Below are 24,821 nucleotides of genomic sequence, written 5' to 3' on the forward strand. Positions count from 1 at the left end.
TTTCTAGATGGCCCTGGTTGATCTCCTTTGCTCTGCTGCCACCTGCTGGCCGTTTGTGTAATAACTACCATTTCTGCAACCGTTCTTTGCAGTTGAGAGGCTGCATCAAAGCCTTCTGTATGCTTTAGCATTAAAAAAAAAAAAAACAACAACTGATAAATACGTCTTTGGGACACTTAAAACATAAAAAAAAACGTATTTACACGTTATTGGGAGCAAATAAGTTAACAGCCAATATTAAGCCATAAAAGTTGTAATTATCTAGTTTGGGCTCCAAAAGAATTTTAGATAGATGTGAGCAAAACATGTTTTTACAATTCATAAGTACAGAACCGATTGATTGGGAAATGCATGTAAGAAAAGTTTGAAAAGCAAGGGGACCAAATTAAATACACACCAGAGAAAAGGTGTAATGTGGAAACATAGAAAAGAGGGTGTGTAAAAGTGTTTTCTCTTAAACATCCATTTCCAGCAAACCTCATAGATTGCCGAAGAAGATTTCGCAGAGTAAATGTGATGTCGCTTTTAGTTTTGCGGCCGGCCCTCTGTTTAGATTGCGAGCCGAGATTTGAGGATGTGGTGAGTCTGTAGGTGGAATGAGGAACAACAAGGTCATTAATGCAGCTCCAAGCGTGCGCATGTAGCTAATCAGCAACAGCTTGTAATTTGATTTTGAGTTTTACCGGCAGCGCAAACGGAGAGACATGAATGGTCGGGTTCAGGTTACAAGTACCAACAAATGTTATTAAATTACAGTCCGTACCGCATTAATGCTGTTACATTAATATTCATAAGCTGTAGGCAGTTAATGTATATTATACAATGGCATATGGGTGTTTTTTTTAACCATACTGATAATTTATGATAGATAACAAAGGCTCAAAATTAATGTGTGTTTAATTATCTATGCAAACCTTAGCCAATAATAACAGAGATTTTGTTTAATAAAGTCTATAGACTCGGGACCAGAGTTTTAAATAAGCCTTGAAAGAATTACTTTCAGTCATGGAGCTCTCACCTTAATTTTCCATAATCAAACATTTTCATCGGTCGCCAGTCAGGTTCATTGAAAAAGTGACCATCCCTTGTGGATGTTTTGTGCGCGAAGTGATCTGTCACTGTTCTCCCTGACAGATGCCCATTAAATGGATGGCCCTGGAGTGTATTCATTACAGGAAGTTTACTCATCAGAGTGATGTTTGGAGTTATGGTAAGTTATGTTTTTATTACTCGTTTACTATGGGTCAATCAGAGATTTAAAAAAAAATTGTTACAAATAAATAATATATGAATAATTTAGAGAAATGAAAACATTCATGCTGAGTCCATAGAATTTATTTTTATTTTTTTAAGGCTATGCTCGGTAGTGTCACATGTTCCCCATAAACACAGATTTCACAACAGTCTATATTAAGCTCATGTGTATAATTTAATCAATTAGTCCTTCTCATTGCATTCAAAGTCCAAATGCATCTTGTCAGTTTCTGTAATTAATTCCCTCTGCTATTCTGTTTCTTAATCCCAGTTTACTCTTTGCTCTCTCTTGATTTCTCACCCGTCTGCCTTTCAAAGAACACACAATTTGATTCCTTCTTGTCCTCTTTCTTTGTATTTGTACTTCTTGTATCTTACTGTTATTATTATTATTTTTTAATCAACAATAATCTGATTTATTTTAGGGGTAACAATTTGGGAGCTGATGACCTTTGGAGGGAAACCGTACGATGGAATTTCAACCAGAGATATTCCAGACCTCTTGGAGAAAGGGGAGCGTCTCCCTCAGCCGCCCATCTGCACCATTGATGTCTACATGGTCTTAGTCAAATGTAGGTTGGGATTCTAACGTTTTGTCAAATAATCAAACGTTTTAACGCTATCAAGAGTGCAGACGGTGGTGCAAATCGTCCGTGATAATTATTGAAACAATGCATGACTATATTGAAGCCACACCACAAAATGTGCTGAACCAAAAAAAAGTGAAAAATAAAAATTAATAAATACAAATAGATACAGTATCTCTCAAACGTGAGTACACCCCTCGCATTTCTGCACATAAGTATTTATATCTTTTCATGGACCGACACTGAAAAAATTACACTTTGACACAAAGTCATTGTACTTCTTAAATAACAGTGTAAATTTATTGTTCCCTCAAAATAACTCAAAATACAGCCATTAATTGCTGAAGACCTGACAACAAAAGTGAGTACACCCCTAAGTGAAAATGTATTCACTTTTTTTTTTTTTTTTTTTTACTTTTTACAAATGTACATAAATAATCTGAAAACATCAAGCCTTGTTATGTTTTAAGACTTAAAACAGTATAAACTGAAAAGTGTTGTTTTTGCACACCGTCTTGCCTGGACTGATTTACTCTCATTTTGTGCAGGCATAATGTATGCATTGAGAAGATTTATGACCATGCACATGTATTGGACATTTGTGGAAAGCTATATTTAGCCATTCTGTTAGACAAACAAAACTGCAAACTAACAACAGCAACATTTTACGAACCAATCAGTTTCCCCACTTGGTTCATTTCATACAGCAGAATGAGATGCACCCAAGTGATTACAATAAACACCATTGTAGGATTGTTCTGATCAACACAACAATTTGTGAGACGAAAAAAAAAAAAAAGTTTGTAAGACTTGCAACTTATTCCGCTCGAACTGTCCGTAACCTCACCACCGACACGTTGGCTTCATTGATTGTTCACCTCTGTCCTGGCATGGTCCTGCCAGTAAACCTCTGATTTTGTGCCAGTGTCACCTCAGCCTGCAGGCTCGAGTCCTGCCAGTCACCTTGCTTTTTGGTGACACCTTGAACCAGCAGTCACCTGGCAGGCAGGCAGGCAGGCAGGCAGGCAGGCAGGCACGCACGCATTCACAGCCGGATGAGGTCACTGTCACCTATCTGGAGTGTCATCGCATCATGAGCATTACAAATCCCAAGAACAACACATAATAAAAGTGCTTCCATATAAGCTCGGGACACTAGCAGGAAAGGCATCTCTTTTTTTTTTCCTTTTTAACTCTTTAACCGCCAAAAACGTTTAATAACGTTTAGTAAAATCACGATGTATGCTGCCATAAATGTTAAGTGACGTCAACTACTTTTTTTTTTCTTTTTTTTTTAAAATATATCAGTGGTCAGTGCAACGTCCAACTGCAGCGCAGCCGGGTCAATGAGTTGTGAAATCAAAAACACCCACTAACTATGGCCAGCAGATGGCAGCGTTAGCTGCTCGGGCCCTAACTAGAGCTGCGAATTACAATGAAACATGACGCAATCTGATTAAATAGAACGATTTCAAGGCTGACGTGAATGATCAAAGCCTTTTCAACATTAAACCTAATTTGATGGAGCGTCACTAAACAAAAAATATTAGTATCAAAGTCACTGTTGAGGAGAAAATGTATCTTTTCTTTTCAATTTTCGCTCAATGTCACTCAAATGACCTATTTTCAAATGGTGATTACTAAAGAACGGAATAAGGTAGAAACATTTATTTTTTTTCTGATAAAAGAATGGAATGCGATCTTTCATGTGGTACCCGTGTTTATGTAGCAAAAGAACACAATATTCAGTTTGCCCTCGAAAAATGAGTTAAAATGCTCGAAATCCGGTGGCATTGGGGGTTGTTTTTTAATAACGTGTGGCAGTAAAAGAGTTAAAGAAAAAAGCTATTTTTCTATATTTACGATAAGACAGAGCTTCCCCCATAGAATCTCTTTGTCTTCCATTCCTCTGCATATTTCATCTCATTCATTACATAGAAAGATGTGGTTGTGGTCCTTAAGACAATCACTCTCCCACTTCTCCTTTTATGACACAAATGAATAAGATATGACTTTTGTCTCCAAAGCAAAAATTTGACATAGTTTGATCCGTGTGCAGCCTTCAATATTAAGGTTTCCGTTTCGGTAGATGTGCAAATACTTGCGGAACCTAATTTTTCATGCAAGCTCAAGGCTCGTTATGCCAATTTGGAGACTTGTGTTCTGAGCGATGCGCCCGGCAGAGTGACAATTTGGTGACAGTAAGTCAGGCCGAACTTGCGCCCGGTCAGACCATGTCTAAATATTGGCGCAGCCGCTCTAGTTTGGTTAATTTTGGTGAATTTGGTACAGGTAGATGGATTCTGAGCTCTCGAACCTTCAGAATAATTGCAGAAATCAATTACCATTTTTATTCAGATGTATTATTATTCATACTTATTGTTATAGTTTTTTTTTTTTTTTTTTTTTTTTTTTTTTAAATCATCCCACTGGCTGGCACAGATGGGGGTGAGGGTGACACAGGAACGATCGAGTGGCCCACTTCACGGCACAAATTTGCTTCCTCCAAGTCGGGATTCTTTTTTTGAGAGCTCAGTATTGTTCACTCGGCAGTATTGCCGATTCAACATATCGTCATCATTGCTCACTTTTTTTTTTAATGTGCGTATGTGTGCGTGTGTCCATTTGTGCGTGTGTGTGAATTTGTACTCATTATTCATCTGAAACCTAATAAAAATCCCATTCCCTTCACCGGATACTTCAGAGTTGGGAAGTTCAGAAGGTCAGGAGACCAGAGGAAAGATCAAAGGAAAGAAAGATGAAGCAAAGTGAAATGCAGCATCAACCAGACACCACTTACACAACCAGAATATTTCTCCAACTCCAGAAACCTCTAAATTCCAACAGATTAGGTTGATCTCAAGAGACCAGAGTAAAAACTAAAGAGGGGAAGGAAGGAAGGTTAGATGAAGCAGAGCAGTGGGAGGGAGAAGCAAATTCCAAGTTGGGTTACTCGTGTGCAGCTTGCACGCCACATTTAAAGGGAATATAAGGAGCCGTTTGATAGGCAATGATTGAAATCAGCTCTGACCAATCCCACAGCTATGTAGTCCTCCCACTCTCAGGTCCGCCTTCCTGCACTCGGTTGCGATATTACCAATATATGGCCTAACCCGTCTCCGCACGACACGACGCGATTTACGGCCACGAAAATCGAGTACTAACATCAACATTGTCGTATTGTATATAAGTAAGGACCAGTTACTTCTTCATCAAAATGTGTTTGTTTTTTACATTTCACTTCCAAATGCTTGACTTCACTTATGAGTATCAAATCTCCACATTATCATCTTGAAATTCTTCCAGGCTGGATGATTGATGCAGACAGCCGACCCAAGTTCAGAGAGCTGGCAGCAGAGTTCACCAGGATGGCCCGTGATCCGCAGCGATACCTCGTTATTCAAGTAAGAGTCATTCAAGACTGTTGGAATGCACCGAGTCAGTCATATTTTTCAGAACATAACCTTAAAAAAAAAAAAAAGGGTTCCTTGGGATGTGCTAAAACGTTATGGTCACTGGCAGTACGTTATGTCATTATGTTCAGTTTGAGGGGCCGTTTCCATTTCTATGGGATGGAGAAAATAAAATGTGCTTGTTTTGGTGAGCAAACATGAAAACTTTATAAATATAAAGATAAATAAATAAATTGGAAGGTTTTTTTTAATGCTGGTATAAAAAAAACAGATGTCAAGAAAAGTAGATGTATATACGTGCATATTAACTCATTCACTCCCAGCCATTTTCACAGAAGCAGTTCCGTTCGCTCCCAGCTGTTTTACTGGATTTTGATTGATTTTGCAAGGCCCACAGAATATTGTGTTCAATTGCTATAAAAGCATGGAACCTACCAACAGATTAAAAAGATTAAAGTCTCTTCTTTCATCAGGAAGAAAAAGTATGTTTCTATCTGTTTCCGTTTTGCAGCAATTAGCATTAGAAGATAGCTAAGTTTCATCAGTTTTCACAAATCCATTCAAAATTGTAAGTAATTGAGCTTTTTTCCTAGATGGCCCTCGTTGATCTCCTTTGCTCTGCTGCCACCTGCTGGCCGTTTGTGTAATAACTACCATTTCTGCAACCGTTCTTTGCAGCTGAGAGGCTGCATCAAAGCCTTCTGTATGCTCGAGCATAAAAAAAAAAAAAATATATATATATATATATACAGTATATATATATATATATATATATATATATATATATATATAAACGTCTTTGGACACTTAGAACATTTAAGAAAAAAACATATTTATACGTTATTGGGAGTAAATGAGTTAAATAGTGGCGGATTTTGTTTCAAAAAAAAACAAAACAAACAAACGTATAAATACGTCTTTGGGACACTAACAAGATAAAGAAAAACGTATTTACACATTATTGGGAGCAAATGAGTTAAGTACTACTCAACAAATTGCTTCATCATAACATTTCTCCTTGCGACATGAACATTTATTGCAGTGCATTTTTAATCAATGTGCATTATACCAGTTAATAAAGCAGTTTCTGACAAGACCTGAAGAACCAGCATGACATCTTTGTGTCAGAAACGTCAAGCAAGAAAAATGTCCCGTCATTACTTGTTTCTCTCAAAATATGTTGATAATAAGAGAGAAGCTGTTTTCCAGAGCTGCACTGTCAAGCCAGGTCCCAACAGATCTCCCCTTTAGTTCAGATCATCATTCCGAGCCAAAGAATTCGTGATATGTATATTGTAGGATCTAATATAATATAGTAAAAGACTCCATCATTAAAAATGGAGACATGATATTCCACCCATGTTAACTCAATTTACAAAGGTTGAAGTAATCCCCATGCACCTCACATGAATATGTATGAATATAATCAAAAGTAAACTCGATACTGAAGATGTCCAGCTGCCTTTAAACTCTATTATGCAACTCAAACATGGATATGGATTTCAAATATTCATTCTCACAAGGTCAACATAATGATTTATTGAGGAAAACTGCATTTACCTCCGTAACATAACTATATGACAAATTATGACAAATTATATTGGAGGCCACACATATAAACTGTTAAAAGGAAAATGTCAAAAATCATAGGGATACTCTGTAAAACTAAGGATGTTTTAAACATGAAATCATTATATACATTGTACAGTTCACTACTATTACCATATTTGACCTATTGGATCAAAATATACAGAACCAACATATCCACTATTTATTAAATTAAATGCAATTACATTTTATGACTTGGTTGGGTTTAAAATAGCACAAATAATGTACAAAATTTACAACAATTTACTCTGCCACAGTACTCAGAAGTTGTTTGAAATTAGACACAGTCCTTATGATATAATTGTGTACAACAACAAAAAACAAGAACAAATATTAAGCAAAGATATGTATCTGTAAAAGGTGTTAATTTGTGGAATCATTTGGGAATTGATCTGGAAAAAATGTGACTCACTTCTGGAGTTTAAAAAAAAAATGTTTAAAAGTAAAGTTCAAAAAAATTACTTATGTCAGAGCAGAGTATGAAAATTGTATATGTGAGCATGTGTACATGATTTAAATAGGGATTATGGTATATGTTTAGGAAATTCATGTATATATGTTTTTGGTAAATGTGAATATGTCTAAGTGCACTTGTATATATATAACCTGGTTTATATATTTAATTTTAAAAATAGTAAATTAGTATTGTATTAACAATGAAATAAGTTTAATTATATAAAGTAAAAGGACTAGATAAGTTTCTAACTTCGTCCTACTCCCTTTTGAACATGTAAGTTATGATTGTTTATTTTATTGTTATTTTCTTTACTTTTCTTTTGATTTCTGTTTTTTTTTCTGTTGTTTGCTTGTTTATATGTTCAATAAAATAAAAATATACAACTGTAAAAATATTACTGATGCCTTTTCACCAAGCCAACACACTTGATTACAATAAAACTGCTGTCATTTTAAAAAGGTTGACATTAATATGTATTTATTTTCTTCGCCAAACAGTATCCGCTCACTCCCTTTTGTCAACTTACCTGTCACACTTATAATTGCGTTTAGTTCCCTTCGGATCACTGAGAGGAAATTCTGTCGGAGGTCATCGTTGTTTGACATACTGTAGTTAATTCCGCAAGGCCGTGCCTCTTTTTATCTGAGACGCGTTTAAACTCTCGTGACATTTTTGACAGACTTATCGCATCAATTGTTCTCAGGGGGACGACCGTATGAAGTTGCCGAGTCCCAACGACAGCAAGTTCTTCAAGAGTCTCCTGGATGAGGAGGAGCTCGAAGAGCTGATGGACGCTGAGGAGTACGTGGTGCCGCACACCCTCAATATCCCACCTCTGACGTACACCTCCCAAACACGCATGGATCCCAGCAAGGTATTGTCTTTCCTGACTATCTATTCACCTTCAAAAAGATGGATTATTAACTCATTTACTCCCAAAAAAGGTATAAATACGTTCTATTTGAAATATTACCATGCTCCCAAATATGTAATTATACGTTTTGGCTTTGATGCAACCTCTGAACTGAAGAGAATGCTTGAAGCAATGGTAGTTATTACAAAAACGGCCAGCAGATGGCAGCAGAGTATAAGAGATCAAAAAGCTCTTTTCCCCACTATTTTAAACAGATTTGTGAATAATGATGAAACTTAGCCATGTTCTAATGCTAATTGATGCAAAATGGAAACAGATAGAAATACACCTTTTTTTCCTGATGAAAGAAGAGACTTTAATCTTTCTTTTGGTAGGTTCCATGTTTTTATAGCAATAGGACACAACATGCTATGGGCCTTGCAAAATCAGTCAAAATCCAGTAAAACAGCGAAAATGTCCTGGGAGTGAATGAGTTAACATACACGGGTGTGGAGATTTTGATAAAAAAAAAAAAAAATGAGATTGAAAAGAGTCTCCTCTTTTTCTTTTCTTTTTTTCTCTCTTAAGAAAATGACAACTTGAGAACGGAGCGATTTTGACAATATAGCAACAGATTACAGCGCAGCACGAGCACGCTACTTTCATTTAACAGCTGCAGGCGGACCACAAGTCGTGATCCTTCCATGAGACAGAAGGAAATGATGCTCCTTAGCATTTAACTGTTCAGTTATTATCGCACACTGACTATCGTCTCATGTCTCATTTTAAAAGATATTGTGGATTTGCTTCCGTCCATGAAGATGTTTCTCATGTTGTACAGAAGTCAGAAGTGTTATGGGTGGCTGGGGAGGATGAAAAATGGATTGGAGCAGAATAGAAATAGTACAACAAATATAGACAGGGAAGCAATGGGGCAAAACAACTGAAAATGAACCGCCAATGAAATCAGAAATATGGATCACTGGCTTTTGAATACTTTTAAGATTGTGTTTTGTTGTGCTATTTTCCATTACTTGTCTCAAAAGCTAGGGTACATTTTCTATTAAAACAAACATACTTTTTTTTTCTATTTGGATTTCATTTTATGGGCCATTGTGAAATTTGCAAATTTAGAACAAATTAGTTGTCCTAAACTTACCTAAACTTACCGTATTTTCCGCACTATAAGGCGCACCATATTATAAGGCGCACCTTCAACGAATGACATATTTGAAAACTTTTTCCATATTATAAGGCGCACCGCATTATAAAGCGCACCTTATAGGATCCCGCCAGACGAGCTGGTTGAAGTGGACGGGGAGAGGGAATTCTAGGTTAAAGCTGCTGCCCCCGCAACCCGACCTCGGATAAGTGGTAGAAGATGGATGGATGGATGGTTGTGAATGGATGAATGGGCTGCTCCTTGTAAATGGTGGGCTGGGTAAAATGGAGGCAAATAATAGTTGAATAGCATCACATCAGCCCACCGGGCATCTGCCCTGTATGCCAGATGGCCAGTCCAGCCCTGCCTTATCGCCCACTGTGATGTCATAAAGATGATTTGGAAGATATTCACATTTGTGTGTCTTCTATGCCTTTCAATGTACTTATATTTTCAAAAACAAAAGACAGATTTAACCTCTTCCCAGATCAATACGGAAATTATCTGTATTGAAATCCTCACCTTTTTCCTCCTTTCCCCTCTTCTCTCGCAAACCAGTTTTGCTACCAGGATCCTAATTTCAACAGGCAGAACGTGATGGCCACCCTCCCACGGATAGCCTCGGTTCCGCCTGTGAGCGGCGCCTGCCTGGTCTCTCAGGACCTGGCCTCGGGAGGGCAGGCTGCTGGTGGGTTTGTCCGTGGCAAACAGGAAGATCCGCGATGTAACGGCACTTTAAGGAAGCAGGCCTCCCCGAGATCAAGCGTCCTTGTGGCTGGATCAGCACTTTCTGCCGGGCAAGGTAAAACGGAGTGGTACTTAGAATTTGAAGAGACTGCTGAGAATGGTGATATTTTATGAAGAGATTTGTGTCTGCATAATTCACATCTCCATTTTAACTCATTGACTGCCATTGACGGAAAAAGACGTCAAATAATGCATTTTTTCTGGGCTGGCAGTGAATGTGTTAAACACAATGTGCCAATATATTTTGTGATTATATTGCAGCATCCTTTTTTCCTTTTTTCTTTTTTAAGGCAAATTTTGCTTAAAAATCCGTCAATTTTGGTTACATCTCAACTGAACTCATTGACTGCCATTGACGGAAAAAGACGTCAAATAATGCATTTTTGCTGGGCTGGCAGTGAATGTGTTAACAGTTCCATCATTTTGATTAAGATGATGGCCATTATGTTTTTGTTGCTTTTTTTTTTCCCCCAATAGGTGGGCGGGAGGACTGCAGTGGACAGCGTTACAGTGCAGACCCAACTGGTCTCCTTGCAGAACGAGCAGCCAAGGGGGAGAAAGAACAGGATCCTTACACGACTACCATGAGAGAGAAGAAGAGTTCAGGTTACTTTGACAGTAATGAGTAAACACACTTAGTGGAGCTGAATAAATTGAGTGTGGAATCATCAGACACTTTATTACACCGGTTTTCAAATTATGTAGTGTGCCAGAGGACGGCACCAGAGGAGCAGCAGGTTAAGAGGAAAAAAAAATACACATTTAAAATTTGACGGGAAGCAATTTCCATTTTTCGACAGCTCGGCACACTTCATCTACATTTTTTCCTAGAGGGAGAGTGAAAACAGTCTGGACAAGCAGAGAACTACTAGATAATTTATGTAATGTTACATTTAATACAGACCTCTGCTTTTTTTACAGTCTCGTGTCATCTACTTACTCAAATGTGAACTACAACTGCAGTGTGTGACATTGAAAAGTAGTATTTTTTTTTGTTTTTTTGTTTTTGTTTTGTTTTTATATATATATATATATTACCTTCAGTAACTGATGGAAGCCCATTCCCGCCAGTTTTTTTTTTTTTTTCACCATCAGAAACTACAGAGCCCCTAAAATAGTGACATAGGAGAAAAAATGCACAGAGGAACAGAGGTAATAATCCGACAAACACCCACTTCTCGGTTTGGCTGCTTATTTGATTGGCTGCTGACCCAAAAAAAGAGATGAAAGATTCTTGACATCACATAGCTCATGACATCACATAGCTTAAAACCAGTTGAAACTAGATGCCGATTACATCAGTTCAAAACAGACACTTGACCTCATGGTCATGACCCAAACTTAGCCCTGGCGTGACCCAGTCATGACAGTAATAAGGGTGATAAGGGTTTTCTTATTTCATTTCCTGAAATTATAGTTTAAAATTTCTCGTCTGGATAAAAAACATATTTAATTTTTGTTTCTCCCATGTCACTTTAGGGGCTCCATAGATTCTCGTTCTAACATGTACAAAAAAAAAAAAAAAAAATCACTGGCGGATTCTCGTTCTAACGTGTAAATATAAAAAATAAAATAAAATAAAATAAAAAGAATCCACTGGCGGTTTCTAACAATAATAATTATTATTATTTATTTATTTTTTATTTTTTTGCGTTACGATGCGTGTACGTCCAAGTTGAAGACGTATAATGTTACGCATTACGTCACCACGTCAATTTCTTGATATGTCAAATTTTTATCACCTAGAAAAATACACCGGTAATATCGCAGACGATATTTTTTGGAACACCCCTAACTAGTAGTATAAAATATTTGTATCAGTATATTATTTGTTTGTTTCCACAAGAGTCTCTTTTTTTAACTTTTGAGGTTTGCACAATAAATGTTCTCAAATGTAAATCCTCTTCCTGTGTGCAGACTACACAAACCCCGTTGAGGAGAACCCGTTCATTACACGTCGCAGAAACGGAGAAGCCCATGCAGTGGTCGACGGAGGAGGAGGAGCCTGCCACACTCTGCACATGGCCGGAGCCGCTTCTGCCGCCGCCGGCTCCGCCTCCAGCGGCCACTCCGCCCACAGGAGCGACGAGTACGTCAACGAGCCGCTTTACCTGAATACCTTCCTTAACACCGGGGACAAGAACGGATTAGCTTCTGCCGTCTCCTTCTCTGTCCCGGGGACCTCTGCTGCCCAAACGGTCTCGCAGACAGTCAACAAATCAACATCAAGCCACTCGGTCCCCTCCTCCGGATACGCGCTGGCCCCGGGTCACCTCCCCCACCCGCACCCGCACCCGGCGTATCCATCGCACACCCTGCACCCCGGACATTCGGGACACGCTCTGCACTCAGGCATTACCGGCGGCACCATCATGGTGGATAAGAAAGGCAAGAAGGCCGCGTTTGACAATCCTGAATACTGGCAGCACAGCCTCCCTCCGAAAACCTCCCTGCACAACCCGGAGTACCTGCAGGACTGCAGCACGCGCTTCTTCTACAGGCAGAACGGACGCATCCGCCCCGCCGTCGCCGAGAACCAGGAATATTTGTCTGAGGCGGCCATGAAGGCCGGCAACGTGTTGCCGCCTCCTCCATACCGACAGAGGAACACTGTGGTGTAGTCGCCCGCCTGTAGCACGCAAAAACGAACGAGCCTTGACAAACATTTTCAAAGCGGGTTCTTCTCGAACCCGGCGTGAACGCCTTTGTGATTTCATCCTGGCTCAAAGACTCGGCATGCACTGACAGTGCTACATTAGCAGTATTACAAAATGAGTCTTTCACACAAGTCCTATGTTCTGATTTTTTTTTTTTTGTTGTTGTTTTTTTTCAAAAGCCAGCCTTTACTGGAGTCCATAAGAGTATAGATTTAATACAAACGGGGAAACAAAAATAACGGAGAGCCCAAAGAGAGGATTATTGCCATGACTGATTCATTATACTTTCATAATCATAACCTAATAATCCCCGCCGCCTTTTTTTTTCTCCAATACTTCCCACGGAGTTGAACTTGCTCGTGGCAGCACGTGCGCATTGGCATCGCTTGTGCGTATCCTGTGAAAGTGATGCAAGCCCGCGGAGTTGTCGTGACTCGCCAGCAAAAATCCGCAGTCGTGCTAAAATCCAGATGTCGCAAACCCACACAACTTCATTTTACATGTTGTTGCAATGGATTTCAATGATTTATCACATGCAGTATTGTTCTGTACACGTGCCACCAGCCTTGACACGCCAATATAATCTCCAAATATGAATTCATAGCTAAAAGCATTCACGTTTCAAGATAAACCCGTTGCCACCTGAAATGTATTCTCCAAGAGAAGCGCCATTAACCTTCAGATGGAATACACGGCGTTCTTATGTGATGGCTGTGCGCACAAAGGGTCAACGGTAAATAAATGTCAGCGCAATTTTACAGGAAGTTAGCTTAACGGATTACTAGCATGACTCAAATGTAAATGCTTAGAAGGTAACTTTATCTACGGTCTTGTTTTTGTTTCTTGCCATTCAGCCATGAAAAGACTGATAGATAGAATAGGAAAGAAGTTCTATAGTGAATTAAATCACGAAATAAAGGATGACCAGAATTTGGGATTTGAAATGTGACAGTCCCGTTTTGAGCCTAAGACAAAACGATTTTCTATTTTATTTTATTTTTTTAAGGTAAGTTTATCAATGGTCTTGTTTTCCTTCTTGAAAAGAAAATAAGTTCTATAGTCAATTAAATCACGAAATGGAGGATGACCAGAATTCTGGATTTGAAATGTGACAGTCCCCTTTTGAGCCTAAGCCAAGACGATTTTCAATTTTTATTTTATTTTTTTAAGGTAACTTTATCTATGGTCTTGTTTTCCTTCTTGCCATTTCGGCATGGAAAGACTGATGATAGAATAGGAAAAAAGTTCTATAGTCAATTCAATGACGAAATAGAGGATGACCAGAATTCGGGATTTATTCGGGACAGTCTCGTTTGAGCACAAGTCATACATTTTTTAAGCTAACCTTGTCCTATGGTCTTGTTTTCCTTCTTGCCATTCAGGCATGAAAAGACAAACTACTATAGTGAATTAAATGATAAAATATAGGATGAGAAGAAATCCCGGATTGACCGCGCCAATCTCGTTTTGAACCTTGTGTCCCGAGTCTCAAGGGATTTCGAAATTCTTCGCAAACAACCTTACCTATGGGCTTGTTTTCCTTCTTGCCATTCAGCCACGAAAAGACTAATAATAGAAAAGAAAAACTTCTACAATGAATTAAATGACAAAATATAGGATGACCAGAAATCTCTAGTTCATCGCAACAGTCCCGTTTTTCAGCCTTAGTCTCTTTGTTTTGTACTTCCACAGAAAGACCAAGTCCATATTTTGTAAGTTGCCCCAATCATTATGTCCATATAGCGTTCTGAAGTTTTCATGTAAATTTGTGACATGGAGATGTCCATTACCTTTTGTGAGTTATAGAAGTCCATTTTTGCCACACAGTGTTATTGGCACTCGTGCGTGTGCGTAAGTATATAAGTGACCGTAGTTGAGAGTCAGCATAAAGCTCCATAATGGATCTGAATGGAAAGAAAAGCCAATCTTATGGAAGAGAAAACCAGTGCGGGGTGGGGGATGGGGGCTCTCGTGCAGCCGGAGTGGCTTTTAGCTTTTCGAATGCTACTTCATCCACTTTCCCTTGTTGTTCCGAGGGGGGGAATTGTGTTCCCCAACATCTCACCCGAAGCCCACTCAGAAAACTTCCACTTCAAACTGTAACGTATTAGCATTCTGCAAACGTTACCTCACCGATGCATCGATGTTGTGAAATCTCGACAGCAAGATGGTGCAACAACGCCGATTGGTGACCACAAGTGTCATTCTTCGTTCTGTTACCTTTCAACAGGATGTGTAGAAAATAGTCAAAGCAGACACATTTTTTTGTTGAACGACCCAAACGTTGGACAATTTGGAAGCCGATCAAACTTTTCCGGGGGTACATCAAATAATAAAGCGAGCAACATGTTCCAGTATGTTCCAAAAAATGGGTGGGCGTCAGTTTTATGATGAAGACTGTTTGGCTTAGTCACATCAGCTTTACAGCACAATCCACTTTCAGCTCCCCTAATTCATTTTTTTATTATATGTACTTTCATTGTGAGGAAGGAAAATATGTATAGATGTCCAGAAAGGGGGGAGCGGAATGTTTTTTGTTTCCAGTTCATAGCATAGCGCGGGCAATAAAAAAATGATCATCATAAATGGTTCCATTTTATATTTGTATTAAACTAGTAAACTGTAGAAGAAACCGTTTTTTCATAATTCATATTTAACTAGCTTTTCAGATGTGTCAAGGCTTGAGGCCTCCATTCCCGTAAGCATTAAAAAGAATATATTGTATCACTTCAGGAATTGTGCAAACAAAGTTTTTATTGTTCTTATTGTTTACAGTTTTTTTGCTTACGTCTCTGAGAGTTAGCATCTCGGCCATTTTTCATATGTCTCACCTGACAAGATGGATTTTTTTTTTTAATGTTCTTATTTAAAAACTGATCAAATGCCAAATTGATTATATTGTTAATCATCTGTATGCTTTATCTTCTTTTGAAATTGAACAAATTTATCTCAGATTCTAAGTCGCCCTGCCTGTGAATGAGAACTTTAGATGATTTATCCTGTCTAATATTTATTTCTATGCTATGATTTTTTCATATCACAAGGACAGTCTCTCTTTTTTTTTTTTTTTTTTTTTTTTTTATCAACTCAAAAGACATGGAAATTGTCTAAATGGAAGAACTGGAAATGCACATGCTTGTGTGAGAAGGTCACTCCAAATCACTCGGCTAGGAAGACTTGCTGTCAGTTCAGTTCACTATAAGACTTTAAAAGAACCACTGACTTTTTTTTTTTTCTAGAACACTCTGTGTGTGCGTGAGTGTGTAATATATTGTATCCAAAGTGCGTGTGCCTGTCACACGAGATTTCTAAAGTGTGCATTAATACAATGCCGTCGCAAATGGGGACATTTGACCAAGCACAGTTTTACAATGTAATTAATTGTATTGTGCTCGCCTACTGTAAAAGTCATCAATATTTTTGTTATAACCTAATCACACATTTCGATCACGTGTCGATCATCACGTATTGTTGACTTAAAAAATACATGAGTAGTATTTTCGTAGGTGGCAGCTCTAAATATGGCTACAAAATGTTCCGTTTCCAAGATTTGTATTGATTTCTCTTTGTAATGTTGCATTTGCGTGACTCATTTCTTTTCTGTAAATAGCTATACAGTATAAATATACAGTATATATATTACGGTAAGCATAATTTAGCTTTTTTTTTTTTCTTTTTTTTTTCTTTTTTTTAAATGCTTGCAGGGTCTGTTGTTGGCCCATCATCCCCCTGTGATTGTGGGATTGTACTTTCAGCACAACTTGGTGAACTGTGACCTCCGCTCTCGCTCACTTTGTTGCAGTTTTTATATTATTATTATTATTGTGTGTGTGTGTGTGTGTAGTATACTCACATATCCTCCATAGCTCACTCAATAATATTCATATTACTGATATTTTGTCCTGTTTTAAGATGCCCTTGCAATACTAACAGATATTCAATATACAGTATCACATTTCTCAGCATTTACACTTAATGATCTGGTATTTGAAGATTTATTTCATTGGGTATTTAACTCATTTGCTCCCAATAACGTATAAATCCGTTTTTTTAATGTTATGAGTGTCCCAAAGACGTATTTATTAAAAAAAAAATTGTTTGTTTTTATGCTAGAGCATACAGAAGGCTTTGATGCAGCCTCTCAACTGCAAAGAACGGTTGCAGAAATTGTAGTTATTATACAAACGGCCAGCAGGTGGCAGCAGAGTATAAGAGATCAACCAGGGACATGTTGAAAAAGCTCAATTACTCACAATTTTAAATAGATTTGTGAAAATTGATTAAAATTAGCTATACTCTAATGTGTATTGCTGCAAAACGGAAACAAATAGAAATATATATTTATTTAATTTTTTTCCTGATGAACAATCGAGACTTTAATCTTTCTTTTGGTAGGTTCCATGCTTTTATAGCAATCGAACACAATATTCTGTGGGCCTTGCAAAATCAGTCAAAATCCAGTAAAACAGCCGGGAGCGAACGGGACTGCTTCTGTGAAAATGGCTGGGAGTGAATGAGTTAATATCAGTTTGCACTGACTTAAGTTGTTTATTTTCAGAGGTTGCGGCTTTCTGTAGCAATATTGTCACAACCCTGAGGTGAAATCAGCCTTTCATAAAAGGGAAAACGTCATATTGATTGAATTTGGTCTTTTAAATAATCTTGTAAAAACTACTGTTTGGGCTTTACCAATATTGCAGTAATATTTTGTATTCACTCGTTTGTCTCAAAAAAAAAACAAAAACATCAGGATTTTTCGTGACATCTTCAACTGACCTTGCTTGGCATTTTGCGCATTAGTCACAAGTGAGAAGAAGCTGAATGAATGGTGCGCTACAAATTGGGGCACCAAGGTTTACTGAGCTTATCATTCGTTTGAGAGTCGCATAATTAGTTATAAATTTACAGTCCCGGCTACCGGGAGGGTTATAATTTCAAGACCATTTCATGGATGCACAATTTTCCAATCAGACTGAAGCACAACTTGCGTTGTAAATAGAGGCTGTGTGTGAAGAAACAATACACTGTAAGCTAATGACTACTGAGATTATGTTGAAATGTTATATAGGGTGGGAGGAATATCTACTTTAGTTCAATTAAATGTACTTACTACTGCTGTTGATACGACTTTTATTTGTAAATGTATGAATATTTGCACAGGTTATTTTGTCAGCAAACCCAGCCTAATGTAAGATATATAACATGTCCATTTACAGCTCATGAAATTCATAATTTCCAAATTCACTTGCAAACTATCAAGAGAACTATCAATCATTTTTTTTCATGTTTAAAAAAAAAAAAAAATGGCAACAATGAATGGGAACCACTTTCTAGGGCAGAAACTGTTTCTTTCCACTGCTTCATTGGTACATTTCCGTCAAAATGACATTTTAAAGATGTATCCCTCTGTTTTGTTACATGAATCTGTCAAAACTATATTTTTAATTCAATATAAATAAAGATCAGTCAATATTTAAAGACTGGCTGTGATTATATCATTTATTGGGAAGAAAACTGACTCACCATTGTTGATTTTGACCTTCAGGGTTGTATAATGGGGCCAGCATGGATTTGCTGCAAAATTGTACTTGGATTGCCTAATCGGTCAGCAAGAAAATTTTAAAACTGCCTGATCTCATTGTAAGCTGTGTACAATTTCACTTGCATATATGAGTACAATAACCTGCATTCCCATAATGAATCACATACTTTTTTTTCTTTTTTTTTTTAATGCTTAGTAAACATTTTCACTTCTTCTTTGCTCGACCAATTGCCTTGAAATGCTCATCCAAGCATCCATCAAGTTTTGGCTCTTGGAAAACCCAGATTGCCCTTGTCCATACTGTACTCATGTCTTTCTGATCCAACAAGAGGGTCTTCGGAGTTCCCAGTCCAAGCTGTGAGAAATAAAGCACTCTATTTTCATGACCGGCACAAATCTGTGCTGAGGCGTGTTAGACCGTGCGTATGGTGATATAAAAAATAAATAAATAAATGAAAATAAATAAATAAATAACCGCTGGTATGAAAATCAAGGCAGGCCATCATTTCCACATGTGCCATCTACAAAAATAGAGCCGACAGTCTCTTCATAGCGTTGTTTGAATAAAGGTACAGAACCTTCATAATGGAAGAGCGAAAGTCAGAAATCTAAGATATCACCAACTTATATTAAAAGTTTCTTTCAAACAAACCACAATAGCTCATTCTGTCTCTGTCAACTCTTGCTGTTCTGAGTGCCACCACCATAAGTCAAATGTCAGTCCCGTTTTTGTGTGGTTCAACTCGCCACATTGGTTGGTGTAGCCTGCGGTCACAGGATGACATATATTCATCCTGTCCAGATGAAACCTGGACGCTGACATACTCATTCATTCTATTCACTCGTCTACTGCTGGGAAGAGTCTGCCTTTTGTTTATATCCACTGTGGAATCGTGACGTCTGTAGTCACAAACATCACCCATTTTTTTCATACTTCAAATATAACTTGTTGGACACATGGTTGTTAATAGCTAACAATATAATATATATATATATATATATATATATATATATATATATATATATATATATATATATATATATATATATATATATATTTATTTATTTATTTTAACTCATTCACTGCCAATGACGACTATAGACGTCGAAAATAAAATTAAATAAAATTAAATAAAAATTGTAATTAAAAAAAAAGAAATTTCAATTTAGTTTTATAGTCTTCTGACTAAATATAATTAAAACCTTAGTCATAACTTACTCACCTGATTGTATTTGAGTTTTAATCCAACTTTAGTCGAAAAAAATAAAGAGCAATTTTAGTCGACTAAATTGACTTCTGGAGGTCGAGACCCAGTTTGTGGTCTCAGTAAGACCAAGACCAATCACTATGCACGATGGTAGCACTTAGTAATGAAATTGTTGTCATTGTTGTTATTAATAACAATTGGGATTAATAACTCTGAATGAAAACAATGTATAACTAAAACTAAATTCAAATTTCTTGTCAAAATTTGCACTGGCTGTTTGCTTGGATTTTTGACGTCTATAGTCGTCATTGGCAGTGAATGAGTTAATAGCTAACAATGTTATATATGTGTATATATATATATATATATATATATATATATATATATATATATTTATTTATTTATTTATTTATTTATTTATTTATTTATTTATTTATTTATTTTAATATCTATACTCAGCACTAGAGCAATATTTTATGGTGTGAGCCCTGCACAAGCATGATGACAGGTCGTAACGGAATTATCACAGCAAATCCAATAACAGCAGCTTTTGCCCCTGTCAAACGTCTCCCCTAAAGAAGGTAATAAGAGTGTGATCAAAACAAGCCGCTCCTGCCATTTCTCCAACTTCTACACATCAACCCCTCTTGACACGGCGGGCTAAGATTTTTATCGGCTGTGAAGAATGATCGGCATTGTTGAATGCAAATGATCTCAAGTGTCTTTGGGCGAATCGATTGACTGACGCGTCTACCCCAAACTTTGACAGTGCATCATTCTTTGCCGCAACAACTCTACAGTGCAACAAACTCGTTTTAATTTCAACACATTTCATTGGCAAGCGTTCCAATAGGGGCAGATTTAGATTGACATTTAAGTACAATGGAACTATTATGGTCAAATTTTGACACTATAAAACTATTGTCTCCATAAGACGTGATAGACGTTGAAACTAACCCTTAAATAAATTAAATAATGGCCATATTTGTATTTCTATAACTTTTAGTAAACACCTTTTGGAGGTTCGACTGTAGCCTACTGGCAAGCTCACTTGTTGAACCATTCCCACATATGTTATTGTGATTTTTATTCTCCACACTTTTTTGCCACGTAACAACTCCCACATAATACTTCCAATTTTCACTGTTCAAATTTCAGCTAGCTTCAAAAATTGACGCCTCCCGGGGTATATATCGTCTGATTCCACATTACTTACAATTTTAATATAAACTTTTCCCCATTCATTTCCAATGGGACAGACACTGTATCAGACACAAGTATCACTTTCCACGCCCACTTCCATACATATAACTTATCATCATTACACTGCTCGGTGGCACAGTTCATTGTCCAGTAACCAGGAGGTCATAATTTATCTCTCAATTTACTTTATAAGCATTCCACATGCATTCAAATCTTAGCATTCAGCTCTCAGCATTCCCACGCAATTTCTCCTGAAATTGCACTTAACTCATTCACTGCCAATGACGACTATAGACGTCAAAAATCCAAGCAAACAGCCAGTGCAAATTTTGACAAGAAATTTGAATTTAGTTTTAGTTATACATTGTTTTCATTCAGAGTTATTAATCCCAATTGTTATTAATAACAACAATGACAACAATTTCATTACTAAGTGCTACCATCGTGCATAGTGATTGGTCTTGGTCTTACTGAGATCACAAACTGGGTCTCGACCTCCAGAAGTCAATTTAGTCGACTAAAATTGCTCTTTATTTTTTTCGACTAAAGTTGGATTAAAACTCAAATACAATCAGGTGACTAAGTTATGACTAAGGCTTTAATTATATTTAGTCAGAAGACTATCACTAAAACTAAATTGAAATTTCTGGTAACACTTTATAATAACTATCCGTTATAAGTAGTTCATAGATCATTAGTTGATTGTTAATTAATGAGTTGTTAATGACTTATTAAATGTTTGTTAACTGTTTGTTAAGGATTTATACTTATGACTATAAACAGTTAATATGTCATTATTAAACTGTTAGTTATTGAGTTATAAATGACTTGTTAACTGTATATTAATCATTTGTAACTATATATTATAAATTAGTAAGACTAAGTTAACTAACTATTAGTAAATTACTTAATAATGACTTGTTAAGTATCAGTTAATAGTTTATATCTGTTATTAGGACGTTATTCTAAAGTGGTAGCTATTCCTCATTTATTAACTGTTATTAAATGAGGAACAGTTGCAACTTTACGATAATATCCCAATAGTATAAATTAGCTACTTACTAGGGGTGTGAATTGCCTAGTACCTGACGATTCGATTCGTATCACGATTCACAGGTCACGATTCGATTTGATACCGATTAATCCCGATACGAATTTATAAGTCGATTGTTGCGATTTTTTTTCATTCAAATTTAGAAAATACTAATCAGTAAGCTTGTAGAGTGTAAGATTTATATGAAAATGTATTATTTATTTATCTGAAATTTCAGTCTTATAGAGGTTGTAATCTGTTTCATGTTTGAACAGCATTAAAATAAAATATTAAGGCTTAATGTTCCGTTCATATAACATTCTTCCATGCTCAAGGTGTGAATCCTAAAAAAAAAAAAAAAAATCGATTCTGCCGATTATTGAATCGATTCGAGAATCGCGCGATGTAGTATCGCGATATATCGCCGAATCGATTTTTTTTTTTTTAAACACCCCTACTACTTACTAATATTTAACTTATATATTAGCTAATTCTTTACATAGTAGATGTTAACCATCTACTAATAACTATGAAACTTTGTCAAACAACAAACAGGTGGAACAAGTTGAAAGTACAGAATTTGAAGGTGAAATTTAAAATATAAAATTACTATGCCTTACCATGCCTAAATATCAATTTTCCGTACCATTGAACTTTTTCCACTCATGTGCTCCTCTACAAAGTTTCACTGGTATAGTATTAGTAGATGGTTAACAAACTATTAACAACTGCTGTAAAGAAGTGAGTTAATCTACAACTTAAATATTAGTTATTACTCTATTTATGTTATTGGGACGTTATTCTAAAGTTGCAACTACTCCACATTTACTAACACGTAATAAATGAGGAATAGTGGCAACTTTATAATAACGTCCCAATAACCTATACAAACTATGAAGTAATACTTATCAAGTCATTAGTAAGTAATTTTCTAATAGCTTGTTAACGATGTATTACTAATTTATAAAATATAGTTATGAATAATTACTATACAGTTAACAAGTCATTTAGAGCTCAATAACTAACAGTTTAAAAATAAATTTTTTACTATTTATAGACATCATTTTAAAACCTTAACAAACAGTTAACAAACATTTAATAAGTCATTAATAACTCATTAATTAACAGTTTACTAATGGTCTATTAACTAGTTATAACGGGTAGTTATTATAAAGTGTTACCAAATTTCTTTTTTTAATTAACATTTTTATTTAATTTTATTTAATTTTATTTTTGACGTCTATAGTCGTCATTGGCAGTGAATGAGTTAATCTAGTTCTAATAGCAAGTGTTTTTTGGACATTTTGTGTCCTTCATGTTGCCGCAGCAACAAAACTGACCAACTCTCAGTAGCTGCAGACGGGAAAGCACACAATGCGTCCAATTGACATCGTTGCAGACAATTATATTGAACAATTTTGAGGTATACCAAAGGAATCTTGTAATTTTGAAGTAGATGTGTAAAAAGAAAGGCTCAACAGGTTTTTGTTTTTTTTTCTGGTTCCCACTCTGTTGCCTTTATCACTTTTTCTCAGCTTGCTGGTAAGTGCGGGTGCAGCCTGCATCGAAATCCCAGCATGTTGGCAGCCTGTGATTGAACGGACGGCACAAAGCCCGCTAAGCAGTGCTACTATCCCCCCTTGAGACTTTTTATTATGAAACACTATATTGGATTCTTTTTCATGGCTTTCTGCCTGTGGAGCTGAAAGTCACTCAGAGAATGCACAATGCATTGTAAAATTTGCCAAATAAGTGTTTATGGGGCTACCGAATTCTTTTGTATTGTTTAATTCAAGTCATCGCATTGAAAAATTGAACCTGAATAGTGAAGTTGAATTCAGTTTCTGTGGAACTATATTTGATCCTCACTTAAAATTCACAACTCAAATTCCGTTATCTAGTTTCAATTCATTGTGAATGACATCCGACAATGGATTTAAGTTTAAAGGGATACTTGACTCATGGAGCCATTTTCAACAGAAAGAAGGTAATATTTTGTCTATAATTAATGTGATGTCATTATTTTTCATGAACAATTAATACCTTTTAAAACTAATTTTGCCTTCACTTGCTGTCGACTGAAGATGACATCACCTGTTTTGCGTATACGACCAATCACGACTCACCTGTTTTCTGGGTTTGGTTAGCAAACTGAGCGATACTATTCAGTGTCAATGAATAGTTTGGCTGAATTCAGAATTGCTCAACTTCAGAGGCATCTCAGTTGAACGCACTCTAAAAATAGTTACGTCATAATAATAACCCAAATTAAAAAAGTTGGTCAGATGAATAACACACAAAGCAACCCCCCAGAAATGGGTTTGGGGTTATTCTCTTGTCCCAACTTTTTGGATTACATGCATAACCCAAAAACGAGGGTTCGTCTCTGGAAAAAAAAAAAAAAAAAAAAAAAAAGTTGTTTAGTGGGTTACTCATTTGACTAACTTTTTGTTTTACAAAGTAAATAAATAATCCGAAATATTGGGTCGATCCCCCTAAAATGGATTTGTTTTTGGTTTATTCATTTGACCCAACTTTTTGGATTAAATAAACCAAAACGTTGGGTAGGTCCCTTTTTGCCTTTTTTTTTTTTTGGGGGGGGGGGGGGGGGGGGTGTTTACCTATTTTTTTCCCCCTCATACAGAACCCACAAAGTTGGGCCAGTAAAAATAATAATAAATAGTTGTTGTTGTTTTTTTTTTGTTTGTTTGTTTTTTAAACCAACTATGAGGTTGAAATAAATATTAGATTGAAATAAATAAACCAAAACGTTGGGTCAGTCCATTTTTGACCCAACTGTTTTTAGAGTGCATTATGCAGTGTAACATTGAATTGTTGTAAACGAGCAGCACTCCATTTATGAAAAAACATTTTCATCATGTAAGTGCACAACATATTAGCTCTATTACATTAATGCGGCACACACAGTCAAGCATATAAATGCTTCGAAAAGTGTGGACCACATTCAGTGACCACAACACAAATTGAATAATTTCCAATTAAGAGCTGTATGAGTACTGTCATTTCAATTAGTCAAAGATACAGCATTAAAAATATAATTTCCTGGTGTCTATGAAGTTAATGGCAAGGAATGAAG

General features: G+C 36.5%; 1 protein-coding gene across 1 annotated transcript in view; it reads left to right on the forward strand.

Moving 5' to 3' along the window:
• Window positions 1–18,183, forward strand: part of erbb4b (erb-b2 receptor tyrosine kinase 4b) — a 238,036-nt gene extending 219,853 nt beyond the window's left edge. The window contains exons 22-28 of the mRNA XM_077536191.1: window positions 1,135–1,210; window positions 1,680–1,826; window positions 5,148–5,245; window positions 8,023–8,193; window positions 9,893–10,136; window positions 10,559–10,687; window positions 11,999–18,183. Coding sequence (XP_077392317.1) covers window positions 1,135–1,210; window positions 1,680–1,826; window positions 5,148–5,245; window positions 8,023–8,193; window positions 9,893–10,136; window positions 10,559–10,687; window positions 11,999–12,702 — 1,569 coding nt within the window. The 3' untranslated portion in view covers window positions 12,703–18,183. The remainder of the gene's footprint in view (window positions 1–1,134; window positions 1,211–1,679; window positions 1,827–5,147; window positions 5,246–8,022; window positions 8,194–9,892; window positions 10,137–10,558; window positions 10,688–11,998) is intronic.
• Window positions 18,184–24,821: the final 6,638 nt, after the last annotated feature.

The sequence above is a fragment of the Festucalex cinctus genome, chromosome 11, assembly GCF_051991245.1.
Source record: "Festucalex cinctus isolate MCC-2025b chromosome 11, RoL_Fcin_1.0, whole genome shotgun sequence".
Lineage (NCBI taxonomy): Eukaryota > Metazoa > Chordata > Actinopteri > Syngnathiformes > Syngnathidae > Festucalex > Festucalex cinctus.